Source organism: Cucurbita moschata, unplaced genomic scaffold (genome assembly GCF_002738365.1).
Source record: "Cucurbita moschata cultivar Rifu unplaced genomic scaffold, Cmos_1.0 Cmo_Scf00014, whole genome shotgun sequence".
NCBI lineage: Eukaryota > Viridiplantae > Streptophyta > Magnoliopsida > Cucurbitales > Cucurbitaceae > Cucurbita > Cucurbita moschata.
In genome coordinates, this window is record NW_019268530.1 from 2,733,040 (window position 1) to 2,749,743 (window position 16,704).

Here is a 16,704-nt window from a genome sequence, read left to right on the forward strand (position 1 = left end):
AAAAAAAAAAAAAAAAAAAAAAAAAAAAAAAAAAAAAAAAAAAAAAAAAAAAAAAAAAAAAACTAAGCACTTTTTAAAAATAGACACATTAATTAAATACTTAAATAATAAGTTTATTAATTTCATTTTTAAATTTTATATTTATTTAGTTTATATAAAAAAAATATTAAAAAATTACCCTACATTCTTAATTTTTTAAAATTGTATTCAACAGGTCTATAATATATTTAAAAACTTTTAAAAATAAATTAAGATTAAATAAGTCAATAATCAATTAAAAACAAAATTTAATGAAAAATTAAGAATTTATTCGTTAAGATTAAATATATAATTTAATTTAATATTTATTTTTAAATTATATACGTGACATATACATATATCAATCGGTCAATAATGAAGCTCTAATGAATATGTTTAATAAATAAATAGAGGTAAGTTAGTGCTTAGTATTTAATTAAGAATATTCGTATTGTTAGAGATTCTCAAATGGCACGTGATTAAAGGATGCTTTTAAAAAATCTTTTTATTTTTATTTTTTGTAATTTTTTAAAAAAATATATAATTTTTCTATTTAGATGTAATGATTGCGTGAGCTGAGTCCCATGTGGGATTTAGTAGGTCGTGTTCAAAAAGTTTATTAAATATAATAATTTTAATGCGTAAAATATTTAATTCAAATAAATAAATAAATGGTGCATAATTAACTCATTAACTTTAATGAAAAAATAAATTAAAAAAAAGTTTACTAATTTTGATAAATTAAAATGTTAGCTTTTACTAAATTGAATTAAATTAATGCATAAAAAACTGATTCTACTAAAGTTCACTTATGGGAGAAAGTTAATTTTTAAAACAAAATATTTTTTTATTAAAATTGATTTTATACCTATTAAACACGATCCCTAAATCAATTTCATCGTCACGTCTTTGAAATAGAAATTTGCTCGACAATTAATTTTTTCTTATTTCTCCGACGATCTTAATCTCTATTTTTCTTCTAAATTTTTTCCAATTTCAGCTCAAAAACATCGAGGTTACACCTCCTCCTTCGTTACCCATCTTCAATTTGGATTAATCACGTGTGTTTCGACTTCCCGTCATTGCTTCATTTTTTTGTAACCTTTCATTTTTTTATTATTTATTATATGTGAAATTACTAAATTGCCCCTACGGCTTAAACTTTCCATGGTAGCTAAGTTAAGGACATGACTATGGCCTTCCAAACATGTTAGGAATTCTAGTCCTCCAATGATATGATATCTTCATTTTTTTTTTCATAACTTTTCATTTTTTATTATTTATTATACGTGAAATTACCAAATTGTCCCTCCATCTTAAACTTCCCATGGCAGCTAAATTAATGACATGACTATGATACCATGTTAGACATCATGATCCTCCATGATTGTACGATATCTTCCTTTTTCATAACTTCTCATTTTTTATTATACGTGAAATTACCAAATTACCCCTCATATCGGCTAAGTTAAAGACACGACTATGATGCCATGTTAGGAACCATGATCCTCCATCCACAATTGTATGGTATCTTCCTTTTTCATAACTTTTCATTTTTTTTATTATACGTGAAATTACCAAATTGCCCCTCCGTCTTAAACTTCCTATAATTAATACAAAAAAAACAAAACAAAACAAAACCTTCTAGCCTTGAGATGTTTCCCTAACTCTTTTTAAGCTCCAACTTCCATTGCTCATCCAAAATCCTCTGAACCTCACTTGGCTTACATGGAATTGCCAATGCACCTTCATGATCAAACCCATACTCCTCAGCTGCTTCCTCCAACAGCCTCAAGAACATAGGATGTGTCAAACAACTCAACGGAACAACGAATCGTTTAGCCTCCTCCCCGTCCACCACCACCACCGCAAAATGCCCTTCCTTCACGTCCTCCGGCACCCTAGTCGTGTCAAAATCCTCATTATGAATCCCATTGATCGATTTTCGACTTCGTGATAGCCTTCTTTGCAGCTTCTCGACGACCGCTCTGATACCAATCTTCCTCTTCATGGTTCTAAACATAGCCATATGGGATAGAAATATCTAAACTTGAGTGTATATATATATATATATATATAGTGATAATGAGGAATGAGAAATAGATTTGAAAGGGTTAAAATGGTAAAAACACGAGAGAAAAAAGGACAAGACTTTGGAGGAGGAGACCATAGCATGTGAGTAATTGAATCCCATGCATTCAAAGTGGTATGAAATGTCACTTTTAAACTGTCTTTTTGCCTCCAAATTATTTGACTCACGTTTAAAAATCACGTAGAGAATGAAGAAGGAGCGTCCCAAATCGAATAGGACATGAGAAGAGGAGTAGAGTTTTCTCCTCTTATTAGAGATGTTCATTTAACGTGCAGGGCCGACGCTGAACAAGATGGAAAATTGAACCTGCCGAAGCGAGGAGAATTATATATGTTGAATGGGTCAATGATGGAATTATATTATTCATCTCATCCCGATTTTCAACTAGCATTTTTAATACATGTTACATTATCATTTCATCATTCAATCACATTAATGATGAGAATTACGCTTATTTGATAATAACTAGTTCGATTTTAATTCTTATAATTGAAGTTTTGTTTCATTTATGTGATGTTCCACGTTGGTTTGGGAGGAGAACAAAACACCTTTTATAAAGGTGTAAAAACCTTCTCCTAGTTGACGCGTTTTAAAGCCTTGAGGGGAAGTCCAAAAGGAAAGCCCAAATAGAACAATATCGGCTAGCGGTGGCCTTGCTGTTCCCCGAAGTGGAGTACAACAAGGCGGTGTGGACCCATGGGGGTGGATTTGGCAAGGTCCCACATCGATTGGATAAAGAAATGAGTACTAACGAGAACACTAGGCCCCAAAAGGAGTGGATTGTGATGTCCCACATTAATTTGGGAGGAGAACAAAACACCCTTTATACGGGTGTGGGGTTGATTGTGATGTCTCGTTTATACGGGTGTGTAAACTTTAGTTGACTCGTTTTAAAGCCTCGAGGGAACGTGGAGATACCCAAATAAAAATTAAAAAAAAAAAAAAAAAAAAAGTGAGCGATGTTGAGCATCTCAGAAAGGCTGACAGTGTTGGACATAAATGCGGAGTTGGGAAAGGCACGCCGGAATCTGTGAAGGGACCCGAATTAGGACACGCCAGTACCTTCACACCCAACCTACCTCCAAAAATCAAACATGGGAATATATCCACCCTCCATTTTTAGATTTTACCTTTTTTTTTTTTCATCATCTTCTACTTCGAACTCAATTTAATTTCGAGTTAGTCCAAAAATCGTCTCCAATCTATATCACTACGAACATGACAATAAGATTATTCTAACATTGTGCACGTTTGAACAGAGAAAAACGTACCCAGCTAAAATCAAGTTTGCTTCTTCCTTTCTAAACAAGTCTACTTCGTTTAAGGATATTCCTCGATAATTTCCTTCATAAAATATCTATGCAGGTGGACACCACATTGATAAATATCCGACCTACCTGAATGGAGGTCAATTTGACTATTACAAGGGATAAGATAGTGAATATCATCTTTACTTGATAACATTCACTAAAATTGGTTGTGTCCCACGGTTAGCATATATTGTCCGTTTTAACTTGCAACATATGACCGTTAGTCTCATAATTTTAAAATGTGTCTATTAAGGAGAGGTTTTCACACCCATACAAGGAATGCTTCGTTCCCCTCCTCAACCGATGTGGGATCTCACAATCCACCCCCTTGGGAGCCAACATCCTCATTGGCATACCGACCGGTGTCTGCCTTAGATACCATTTGTAACAACTCAAACCCACCACTAGTAAATATTGTCCGTTTTAGCTCGTTACATATCGCCATCAACCTCACGGTTTTAAAGTGCGTCTACTCGAGAGATTTCCACATCCATATAAGGAATGTTTCGTTTTCCTCTTTAACCGACGTGGGATCTCACATGGTGATAATATTAATATTAGTTTAAGAGATAAAAGAAGTTGAGTGGCAAAACTTGTACATTGACTATTCAAAGTGCTTAAAGTATTCCCAAATGGAGCCATTGAGTTACAAGATGAGGACGAAAAGGATATATATTTGTGGGTTCAAAACACATCTTTCCCTTGAGGGAAAGAGAATAAGAGGGAGAGGAGGGAAGAGACTTGCAATTTGCATAATTACCTTGAATGAATGTGCATAACAGAAACAGCAAAAGGTGTTGTAAACAGCTGAACAAAAGGCTAAACTACTACTAAATCACATGTTTTCAGTCTTTCATATCCCGCTTACAACGAATAACTTTACGCAAACTCATAAATTTACCGACACGAAAATGTAAAAGAACAAAAACTACGACACGGTATGCCACTACCATGAGGAACAACACCAACAAATGCTTCCATTTGGAGTGAGTATTAGAAGAGATTTCATATGCACTATGGAGAGCTTGGTAACCAGTTATGTTTCTTACCTCACCAACTGCAAAGGAACTTCCAAGATACTCATTCTCCAATAGCCCCTGTAACAATGGTATAATATCCATTAAAGAACCCTAATCTTTAAGCTTAAGTGGTAAGGTTAAATGACTTGTTCATAAGAGACGATATTCATCAAAACAACCAAATTACAGCCCTTACAAAGCTAACAAAAGGGAGCCTTTCAATTGTTAATAATAATCAAAAGCTGTAATTACTAAAAGAATTGTACAACACCAAGAGGTATACTTCAATTGTTTTAATTCATTCAGCTAACAATCTCCTAAGTGAGTTGATACATTCGTAGTGATTTTCTTGAGCGTAATTTGAGGACTATTAGTATGAAATAAGAAACAATATTATATTAGAGAGACCTTATTCAAATATCACGTTGAATTGTCAAAATATCTTACATATCCATGAGTATTCGGAGTATTACTTGTACTTCGACTATTCTCAAAAACAATAACAGACCCTATTATATTTGGTTGTCAAAGTATGTAATAGCCTAAGCCCACCGCTAGCCGATATCGTCTTCTTTCGGCTTTCACTTTCAGACTTCCCCTCAAAGTTTTAGAACACGTCTGCTAGGGAGAGGTTTTCACACCCTTATAAAGAATGTTTCGTTCCCCTCTCCAATCGATGTGGAACCCCCCAATCCACCCCCTTCGGGGTCCAGCGTTCTCGCTGGCTCACCGCCTGGTGTTCACCCCCCTTTGGAGCTCAGCCTTCTCGCTGACACATTGCCCGATGTCTGGCTTTGATACCATTTGTAACAACTCAAGCCCACTGCTAGCAGATATTGTCTTATTTGGGCTTTCCCTTCCAGGCTTACTCTCAAGGTTTTAAAATGTGTATGCTTGAAAGAGGTTTCCACGCTCTTATAAAGAATGTTTTGTTCCCCTCTCCAACCGATGTGGGACCTCACAAGGTAACTCAGAATATATTAAATCTTATCTATCTGACTATCATGGCTTAAACCCATTTCCTCCAAGCCCTTCCCCTTCCCCTTCTAGGCTACTAGGCAAACCCAGGGAGGTTAATATCTTGTTTTTCATGGTTCCATAGATAAGAGAGTTTTATCAGCAAAAATTGAATAGCCTTTTGTAAGGCTATGGAAAGGTTCTTTGGGGTACAGTTTTAATTTTAGTAACCGACTTGTGCAAAAGCTTGTTCCAGTTTAAAAGGGATTGGGATAAATTTAATTTTTTTTCATATTATTTTAAAAAATGTCATCTCTTCGATTCTATAGAAATGGCACACAAGGGAATTTATCCAGATAACCGAAGGCAGAACTGTAAACAGTGTAAACCAGTTTCAATATGTGGAAGCAAAGAGTCATAAGTAAACTTGCCTGGATAGAATAGGTGTGGAAAGCTATATAAGATAACGGATACGTCCAGACCGGACCTGGCAAAGCATTTCGGATTCGAAAATAGCCTGCCGAGAGCATCATTAGCACCTGAAACAACATACGTACCATCGGTTAGAGATGAGGATGGCGACACTGAAAGACGAGAAGATGTGAACATACATGTGCAGATATGAGAGTCAAAACGATCCAGAAGATGTTTCTCCATAATGAGGCCATAACCAGTATGAGTCCTTCGTTTACCAAGAGGCACATAAAGAAATTTAGCACAAAGTACATCAACAATCTGAATTCGTCACGGAGTCCTACGAGGAAATAGAAGACGAGACTTGAAGAAATTGAAATGAGGAAGAGGAAGGGTATGCTGGAGAGAAGTTGCCCCAGTAGGAAGACGAAAGCGCCCGAATGATAATTTGATTCTTCACTAGTATATATCTGCAAAGAGTAGAAACATTTTCATCAAAATGGGACCAAATTACAGAACCTAAGGTTTGTAATTACTCTAAGAGATTGAACATTTCTGTACAATAGGTATAGTTGCTTCCATGAACTCTGAGATGCATTAGATAATAAATCACGCCTTGAATCCACTGAATTACAAGAATTGTTACAATGAACTGCGTTCTTTTATGGAGTTTCATCTCTGCGATAAAAGTCCAAGTAACGAGCGTTACCTTAATCTCCCTCATGAGAGCAGGTACTCCGGCGACGCTTAGAAGAGAAGTAAACGAAACAAATACAAAAATTGCTGCAACTCTTGTCTGCATTTAAGACAATAGAAGGAAAAACGAATGAATTATATAGAAATAGAGCATATAAATTGGATTTATTCAGTTCTCTACGAGTATCAACAACAGGCAATAAAAGTATGTTGCATATTCAACAATAACTTCCAGTAGCCTTTTTCAGCACTAAATTCCAGTAATCTTATTAGTTAATGAAAACACTTCATGTCACTCCTCTCCCTCTCAGTGTCTTCCACTAATCTTACAAACATTATAAAAGGAATGAGAAACATTAAAAGATGTGTTTAAACCATGAATTCGATAGCTACAAAGGTGAGAGCAAGATTGTGGTAGGCACATCAAATAACCTTTTCCGAACCAACAAATTATCCTACAAACAGAAATTTGTATACGACGAGATTGTCTTAACAGGAGACTCAAATACTTGAACTAAATTTATAGTCTAAAAGAAAAAAAAATGAAAACAAAAAGAAAAAAAAAAAAAAAAAACTCACCACAACTGAAGACAAAGAATGTCCTAAGCCAGAGAATACTGTACCGATACAAACTGCAAGTAGCATGTAAAGAATAAGCCTAAGCCAATAGTATTTCCACTCCCTTGACATAACCAATAAAGACCTCCAAGTCAAAACTGCAATCCTTGTTAAACTACTTGCTTTTCCCTTGCTTTTAAGAGAGGAACCTTCCTGTCAAAGATACAGCATGTGGCATATGTATCAGACTTCTCGGTTATTCATTTATATATATATAAGAAATGATACCTTATCTGTTAGTCTTAAAATCATAGTTTCAACTGCAGCAGCATCTGCTGATGATTTATATGTCGCTTCAAGTGTGCGGATTGCAACGGCAGTATCCATATTCACTGATGAAAACTCCCCTTGGTCATCCTGTTACAATCAGATTGGTGAACCAAAAGCAATAGCAATTAATGAGAAACATATGACAGTACATCAGCCAAATAGATTATGAGCCTCAAACAAGTAGACGTTTAATAAAATAAATCATTACTCACATGTTGCACGAGCAAATGCTATTAGGCACCAGATACCAACTAACAAATTTTAATCAAAATTATAAATCATTTATCATATATTTATCAGACACAACAGTTAAACAGCTAACTATTCTAAACAAAACAAATGTCTATCCTTGGAGACTAATAATTTGTGGCTTAAATGTGATGAATCACATTACCTCCAAAAATATTTCTTTAAAGTTCTTCATACGAATTACTAATAATTAAAAGGACATTTACATTTAATGGTCCAAAGATGAACTCATGAGTTTATAGATTATGAAAATTGTGTAGGCTACTCAAATCCCTTTCCTATCCACCATAGCTCCACTTCAAATAAAACATTAAAATTAAACAAAGCATGTCCATCTAGAGGTTGCAGTAAACACGATTGCTGTGTATGGCAACATTAAAATTTCAACTAAAATTAACTACACAAACTATTAAAGCTTATTGTGGTTATTGAGAACAAACAGAATAATTATTAACATCATTAATAAAAACAAGACTGAAATAGGGCTACCTGCCAATTCTTGCACATGGCAATGATTCTATCAAAATCTGTATTTATTGCTCGTAAAAAGTGATCAGAAGGACTTTGCATGATTGGACAAGGGAATCCCGCATTTGCGAAGTGCTTCATGGAAAAGAAAGAAAAAAGGAGAGAAACATAAGCCATTGAAACCAAGATGCTTATTTGGAATCTACGATTCCCTACACAATGCTTCAGGAGAGCCATATCAAGAAAGGTAAATTGTATATTTGAATGCTTGAATAATGCAATTAATATTACCTGCAAGCAAGCCAGAGTTTCTCCGAAAAACAGAGTATTTCCATTTGAAAGCAGACAAATCCGATCAAAAAGACCAAATACTTCCGTGCTGCTCTGATTGATGGTGAACACAAGAGTGCATCCAGTGCTTGCAAGTTTCTTCAATGTGACCATCATTAAAAGGGTAGAGACACTGAAAGAAGTAAATCAACAAACTCATCATCAACAACAGGGCAAGCACGGACAAGGCACCCGCCTATGGTGACCAATGAGGCTGGTGCACCAATTATGGCCAGACCATTCACTTAAGCCCTTTCTGTGGACTCAATTTTGTCACCATAACCATTCATGGGAACCAAAGCAAGTGCATAATGAAGACAAAAGATAAAGCCTATTAAAACAGCCCTTCTCCCCTTCCTCTCCATTTTCTTTATTGAATCAAGAATGTAATAAGAAAAAAAAACAAGATATGGGCAACTAGCTCTCTACCGACTTCGAACTCCAATCAGCATTTCCACATATGGATGTATTTAATCATCTCTCTCCCCTCTAGTTTTTTTTTTTTTTTTTTCCCTTGACTGAGATCCAAATTTTACGTTGATATTTGAAAGTCAAAAGGCTAGAATTTCTTCAAGGATAACTAGAAACTTTGCAGATAAAATACATATACATACATGAAACACTCCAATCTTAAACCATTCCCTAAACAAAAGCTCTGAACAAGAATTAATATCACAAGAGAAATAGTTACAAAATTCTGTCGACATAGCACAACACGAAGTCCTAGTACTCTCATTCCTTACTACTCCATGATGCCCTTTCCTTTGCCTCTCATTCCTACTGTTCTTGACTATCATATTTCCTGAAACAAAAGGATTGAAGACCTAGAAAAAAAATAATAATAATAGAAGTTTGCTCTTTAAACAGTGCTCACTAAATAAACACCATCACACCAACAATAACAAGATTTCTCTCTCTTTTATGTATTAACTATTACTATGCTGAATGAATGTGCAAGATAAATTGTGACGTATCCATGACTGCCGCAGATTTTCACGTTTTGTTGCAGAACAGAGGATAATACAGATCAAAAGTCCATAGAAATTACGAATAATATTGTAAGTACCTGTCAAGATGGTAAAGTGGCTCATCAATAAATAATATTTGTGGTCTCATGACAAGTTCTCTAGCAATGCTAACACGTCTTCTCTCGCCATTAGGAAGGCCCTTCATATAGCAGTGGCCTCCTATTAGCTTATTTGCATATTCACCTAATGACATTGCATGGATGGCATCCTCCACCACATTCTTTTTCTGAAAAAAGAAACCAGGTAATTGAAGCAATGCCGAGTAGAAAAGAAACTCCCGGACCGTGAGGGAACCAATCAAAGTCGTCTCTCTCTCAACAAAACCCTAGAAAATTAAGAAAACAGAAATTAGTTAACTAACTGTTAATGCCACCAAATCAAGAAACACAAAATAATTAGCATAAACTTCCAACACCAAAAGGCATCTTACATCCTATCATGATGCCAAATAACCAATACTCAACTAGACTGATGGCAAATAATTAACTTTTGAATTCATGTTGAGGTGGGTAGAATTAAAAAAGACGAACTACAGAAAATAAAATCACAGATAAATTGATTGATACGAATGAAAAATGCACAGGCATGTGATCTCACTTACATAAGACCCATAAGGCATGCGTGATTTTGCTCCATTAACAAATACTTCACCATACATTTTTGCGGAATGATGTAATCTTCCTACAATAGACCAGAAAAAAAGCCCCCAATTTAAAATGAGAAAGAAAGCAGAATCTGAAATTTTAAAGATTAGTTATTATCCATAGCCAACTGGAGACCTGCAAGTGCCCTTAGCAGTGTAGACTTCCCCGATTTTGCTGGACCCATGATTACCGTCATAGTTCCAGGCAACGCATAACCATTGGAACTTTTCACGACCTTGTTAGAATACTTCCTTTTTTTCTTTATTGTTACAGTCAAATCTTTCCAAGCAATATATGCCCCATTAATTTTTCTTGCAACGCCTGCACCCTCTGGTAGCGGAGGGGATGGTATCGAACAACTATTAAGTTTTGAGAGAGAGGGCGAAGCAGGGGTGGTGGCAACATTGATGGAATCACCCCCTTCTTCAACTCTCACATCAATATCTGTGTCCTCCCAGTCTGGAGAATCTTCGAATGAGATAGGCTGTCGAAGTGAACCAGGTTTTCGTAGGTAAAAGAAGTTACTGGATGGCACTCTACTCACTGGACTACTTGCTGAAGATGATGAAGACCTATAATTATCAGATTGCGACTGAATTTCCTCCATAATGTCTTTCTCATAAAATATTGCCTCCAATTTCTAAAACTTCAAGTTTGAGGAAACGTGCAACAACAGATCAGCTCCTTCCAGAACGTATGCCAATAACTCTAGTCTACTTATATAGCGACACTCTACGTTCTTACAAAACATAACAGCTCATTTTCATTATGCCGAAAACCTTGCATCACGAAACACAACATGTGGATGCCATTCTGTAAAGTGATACAGTCTACATTAGTTGTGCTGATAAAAAGTAGATGTTGATATAGAGAATGGAAGTTCTGAGAAGCACTTAAAGAACTAATGAACAATGAGAGCTAAGAAATTTCTTCACCTGATAGAAAGCCCCAAACTGTTCGAGTCGAAGAAACAAACATTTTGTGAAGTAAAGAAGCGCTTTCGAATTAAGGATAATATCTTAATCACAACAAATTACACTATATTTCGTTGAAATTAAAAAGCCAACAAAAACTAAAACTACAATCCAGCTCAAGCTTCTCGATGCAGTAGAAAAGAAATCGAGTAGAAACAGAACTCAAAAACAAATAGAGGATTATTCATCAACAGGAACCAGAAAAGAAGCAAAAAAAAACCTCATTCGTTAGTCTCCTTTCCATCAAACATGGTGCCAGAAACCGATAAACAGAATGAAATCAAACATAAACAAATAACAGTAAAGAACAAGAAAACAAATGAGAATTAAAGCATGCCTTGAACAGAGTAAACAGGGAGAGAAACCTGGATCTGTGATGAAGCGGAGAGAGTGGAAGTACTGGATGTGTATAGAGTGAGCGTGTAGGTAAGGTTAAGAGAAGCGGATCCTTTGACCCGCTTTCACCGAGGCGCTGTTCAGTTTGGCGCTATGCTTGATTTGCTTTTTTCTTTTTTCTTTTTTCTTTTTTTCTTTTTTTCTTTTTTTCTTTTTTCTTTATCTCTTTTTCTTTTTTATTTTTTTTTTTATTATTTATTACAAATACTTCCATTTTCTATCCGGACATAATGATTTGATTGATTTTAATTAAAGTAAGGTGCAAAAGTCCATTATTCATTCCATTTTTTCCTTTTCTTTTCATTTTATTTTTGAATTATTTCATTTTTTTTCGTGGTCGTATAACGAACATAATTAATATCGTCGTTCTAGCCTGGGAATCTAGCTCTCTACAAAGACTTCAAAATCTAAACATCGACACATAGACAAAAAAAAAAAAAATGTTACGAACAGCATTGAATGCAATAAAATATTTGTTAAAGAACTATTTAAATAATGTCTTAATTGGATATTGGAACGTGAAGTTTGGATAGAACATATGGCATGGAACAGCTCAAGCCTATCGTTAGCAAATATTATTACTTTGGTTCGTTATGTATTGTCATCAACTTCATGATTTTAAAATAAGTTTATTTTTTGCGGTCCAATTTCTCGAAGCCTTGAAAATCGGATCGTGACAAATTGATATCAGAGACAGACACGAAGCATTGTATTTAGTGCGGACGCTGAGTCTCCAAGAGTATGGATTGTGAGATCTCACATCAATTGAAGAGGAGAACGAAACATTTCTTAAGAGAGTGTGAAAACCTCTCTCTAATAGACGCATTTTAAAACTGTAAAGCTAACAATAATACGTAACGAGTCAAAGCAGACAATATCTATGTATCTATGTATTTATCGGATACATTTTGATCATACTTGTTGGCACATTCCTTAAAAAAGGAGCCTTGGCTTATTAAAACTGGCCAAACAACCAAGCAACCCCATTTGGGCCCACTCAATCATTCCCAACAGAATTTCACACAAAAAAAAACATTATTTTATTTTATTTTATTCACGAGATTCGTTCGAACCCGGGTGGGAGAGATTCCGATCAAAAAAAATATTCCCTTTGACGACAATATAAAAAATTAAAAAATTATTACGAAAATTCATATTTACATTTAGTACTAAGCTCTCTCGTCATATTTTCATATTCTTATAATAAATATTTTGTTCATATTCTTATAATAAATATTTTATATTTAAATTTTATGAGATTTTAGTTATTAATTATAATATATATTATATATGAGTAAAATTTTTTAAAATAGAGAGTTGGATTAAGTTGCCAAACCAATGGACTCATAATTTTAGTTTAAAAGATTTTTTCAATTAATTAAAAAATTTAGTTTTCACATTTTTATAATTAAATAGTAAAAAGACAAATTTATATATACTCATGTTATTATTATTATTTTTTATTTTTTACTTTTGTAACAATTTCAAAGTCTTAACCAAACTTAAAAAAACGTTAATAAATGTTTAATTAAAATATTTTGAAATTTTGTTAAAAATATTATTATGATAAACAATTGCTTATAATTTACGTAATTATTATTATTATTGTTATTATTATTATCATCACCTCCAAGCTATGTGCAATGATGGGTTTTTATCAAAATCATCATATTCTTTTTTTAAACGATAAAAATTAAAAATTAAAAAATCTCACAATTTTATAGTAATCTATTAAATTATTTATTTATTCTCTTTTTCTTATCATTTCAATTGGGTTTTTTTTAATCTTTGGAAAGGTTTTATTTTATTTTAAATTATTATTTAAGGTTAGTCGAGTCTTGCACAACGGTTCGTTCTTAGGCTTTACTTGCTTTCATTGAGATTAAGAAGGTCTAACGAGAACAAGCAACGTCAAAATGTGTTGGGAATCACGACCCTTTACGATGGTATGATATTGTCCACTTTGAGTACAAGCTCTCTTGACTTTGCTTTGTGCTTCTCCAAAAGACGTGATACAGTATTCCTCGTTTATAAACACATGATCTTCGACTGAGACTCGCTCTCAATAATCCTCAACAAAGTGAAGTGCTCTGAACACCTTATTTGAACAGAAGGGCCGGAGATTTTAGGTCGGTAGGTCTTTCCAATACGGCATGGTGATAATAATATAGTTATTCGCTAGAAATATTTTTTTTTTTTTTTTTTTTTTGGGTCAAAAAAATAAATTAATTTATAGATAAGATGAAAATAATGAAAAAAAGGATTTAAGCTGTTCCCAATATCTCTGATGAAGATAAGGGACCCAAGAATAGCGGAACAAGAAGCAGGTAGAGAATTTTCTTTGTTCTGCGCGAAAGAACTCACAATTCCTTCTCAATGGAGCTGACTCTGCCTACACCCTTGTTTGCCTCCTCCTCCAAGAGTACGCTTGAATTCTGTTTGCTTTGAATTTCGTTCCATTTCTCTGTTCCCCATGTTGCCAGATTGGGATTTTCCATTGATATCTGTTCATGTGGGTTCTTAGAGCTCTAACTTTCTTTCGCCATTTCTTTTCTTGCGATTGCCCTTTCGTTGTTTTCGGTCTTTCTGCAACAGGGTTTTGGTGGGTTTATCCATCAGTGTTGGGATTTTCCATGCCGGCGTGTTGTTTGACAAAAGTCGTTTGCCATAATTTGGTTGTTTTTGAAAGGTTTGAGGCCTGAGAGACTAGATTTGTGGGTTTGCTATGATTCATGTGATTGTTTGGTTGCTTACTCATCTTTAGTAATGGTTAATTAAGATGAATCTTTGGTTGGCGAGCATTGCTTAGTTGTTTGGACGGGATGGATTAGGACTATTGAGTGTTATGACGGGTGACAACAAAGGGGTTGTATACCATATTGCTGAAACCAAGGAGGCTTATGATTAAGGTCTTTTAGTTCATGTAAATTTGAGAAATGTAGGTCACGAAGTAGTGCAATGTACCACTATTGAAGACGTTGGTTTTGTATTGGGGTGGTTTAAGGGCACTCTGTAGCCTCAAGGTACCGATTGTCACAAAGAGGAGCCCTTAACATGCCTTGAGAAGAAATTTTGTCAACGATATCGTGCCCCTGGAGCGATATTGTGAGATCTCACATTAGTTGGAGAGAAGAACGAAACATTTTTTGTAAAGGTGTGGAAACCTCTCCCTAGCATATGCATTTTAAAACCCTTGAGGGGAAGCCTGAAAAGAACAATATATGCTAGCGGTGGGCTTGAGTCGTTACAAATGGTATAAGAACCAGATACCAGGCGGTGTGCTAGCGAGGACACTGGGCCGTGAAAGGATGTGAATTGTGAGATCCCACATCGATTGAAGAGGCGAACGAGTCTAGTGTTCGGGGTGGATTGTGAGATCCCACGTCGGTTGGAGAAGGGAACGAAACATTCTTTATAAGGGTGTGGAAACGTCTCCCTAGCAAATGTGTTTTAAAAACCTTGAGAGGAAGCCCTTAAGCAATCGTGACATGTTATTTCCGCTAGCTATTTGACTGTGATTGTTTACACAACTGTTTGATGCAACTCTTAGCAGAAAAGTGGTGTCAAAGCTGTTGATCATTGTTCTTTGCCTAACATTACAATGTCTTGTTAAAGCTCTACATTATGAATTTATGATGTGACATGTAAACTTTCTGCTGATTGAAATTCTGTTATTGTGAAGTAATTAGGGATCCTAAGCTAATCAACCATGGACTTCGGTTGTTGGACACCAATCCTATTTCAGCCGATTTGAAGCTACAAGGAGGGAGAAGAACACTGCCTATAGCTTCTTCCCTACCTGAAACAGCTGCTTCTGTGGCCATTGCTGCTACAGTTGTAGGTGCAGCAGCCACCTTCCTTTCCAGAAGAAACAAAGATTCTGAGGCGAAGGAGGTTGGCTTCAGATCTAAAACACCATTTATATGCCATTATCATATAGAATCAAGTGTTTGAAACCTGCATCTTGTCAGTTACTACACCGTTTTTGTTTTTGTGTCGTTACTGAAAAAGCACGGAAGCTTTAGTTTGGCTAACATGCTCGTGTCTAACACATATAGACACTTGGATGCTTGTTAGACATGTGCTAGATACTTGATAGCACAATAAACGTGAGACCCCACATTGATTAGAAAGGGGAACGAGTGTCAGCCAGAACGTTGGGCGGTGGGATTGTGGGATCTCACATCGGTTGGAGAGGAGAACAAAATATTCTTTATAAGGGTGTGGAAACCCTCCTTAGTAGACGCGTTTTTAAAACCTCAAGGGAAACCTCAAAGAGGACAATATCTGTTACTAATGAACTTGAGCTGTTACAAATGGTATCTGAGTCAATCACCTGGTCGGAGTAGGGCTAGACCCTCTCTATAGTAGATGTGTTTTGAAAACCGTGAGGCTGACAGTGATATGTAACGAGCCAAAACAGACAATATATACTAGCGGTGGGCTTGAGCTGTTATAATAAATACGTTAGACACATGCATAGGTTACTTATTTCGAATTCAAAACTTGTTCTTATCGTATTTGTATCATGTCATATCGATGTCTCGTGTCCATATCCTTGCTTCTTTTATTCGTATCTTTGTATGCAACTCTTGTGCTGATTTTGTCCATAAAATTCAGATTCCTTTGAGACCATGTGAAGACTGTGGAGGTTCAGGCCTGTGTTCTGAATGCAAAGGTGAAGGGTTTGTGCTGAAGAAACTGTCGGATGAAAATGCAGAGCGGGCACGGTTGGCTGCGAAGAACATGGCCACTCGGTTCACCGCAGCGTACAAATTTCTTGTCTTGTCTCTCTTTTTCTTGTTAGAAACCTTCAACTTTCAACTTATATCTGATCTTAATCCTTTCTCAGGCTTCCTAAAAAATGGAGCTACTGTTCCAAGTGTTCTTCTGCTCGTTCTTGTAGTACTTGTGGTGGCACGGGGACGTTCAACTCTTAGTCTTACAACCCGACAAACTCCTTATATCTCCGCATATTTTTCTGTCTCGTAAATTTCTCTCATTAGGAGTGTTCATAAGAATTCGATGACTCACAAAATTTAATCAACCCAATCTAATTCCTATGACTTGAATGGGGTTGAGTTCAAATAAATAAAAATTTTATAAATTGAGTTAGTTCAAATTAGACTTAGTTGAGCCAAACCAACTCCAATTTTTACTTGCATATAATTATATATATATATATATATATATATATATATATATATATATATATATATAT

General features: G+C 35.2%; 3 protein-coding genes across 3 annotated transcripts; 1 reads left to right on the top strand and 2 right to left on the bottom strand.

Annotated features, from left to right (window-relative positions):
• Positions 1-1,613: 1,613 nt before the first annotated feature.
• Positions 1,614-2,047, bottom strand: LOC111452374 (auxin-responsive protein SAUR50-like). The gene has a single exon (XM_023093054.1). It carries the CDS (start codon positions 2,045-2,047, stop codon positions 1,682-1,684), a length of 366 nt encoding a protein of 121 aa, XP_022948822.1. The 3' UTR covers positions 1,614-1,681.
• A 2,097-nt stretch (positions 2,048-4,144) lies between these two features.
• On the bottom strand, positions 4,145-11,559 carry LOC111452371 (ABC transporter G family member 3-like). The gene is made up of 12 exons (XM_023093051.1): positions 11,453-11,559; positions 10,249-10,926; positions 10,071-10,150; positions 9,508-9,794; positions 8,403-8,574; positions 8,133-8,246; positions 7,353-7,481; positions 7,086-7,277; positions 6,520-6,606; positions 6,008-6,280; positions 5,828-5,935; positions 4,145-4,517 (listed from the first exon to the last, which is right to left on the bottom strand). Exons 2-12 carry the CDS (start codon positions 10,718-10,720, stop codon positions 4,266-4,268), a joined length of 2,166 nt encoding a protein of 721 aa, XP_022948819.1. The 5' UTR covers positions 10,721-10,926; positions 11,453-11,559; the 3' UTR covers positions 4,145-4,265.
• A 2,187-nt stretch (positions 11,560-13,746) lies between these two features.
• Positions 13,747-16,590, top strand: LOC111452109. The gene is made up of 4 exons (XM_023092652.1): positions 13,747-13,905; positions 15,166-15,377; positions 16,104-16,252; positions 16,336-16,590. Exons 1-4 carry the CDS (start codon positions 13,860-13,862, stop codon positions 16,421-16,423), a joined length of 495 nt encoding a protein of 164 aa, XP_022948420.1. The 5' UTR covers positions 13,747-13,859; the 3' UTR covers positions 16,424-16,590.
• The last annotated feature ends 114 nt before the right edge of the window (positions 16,591-16,704 follow it).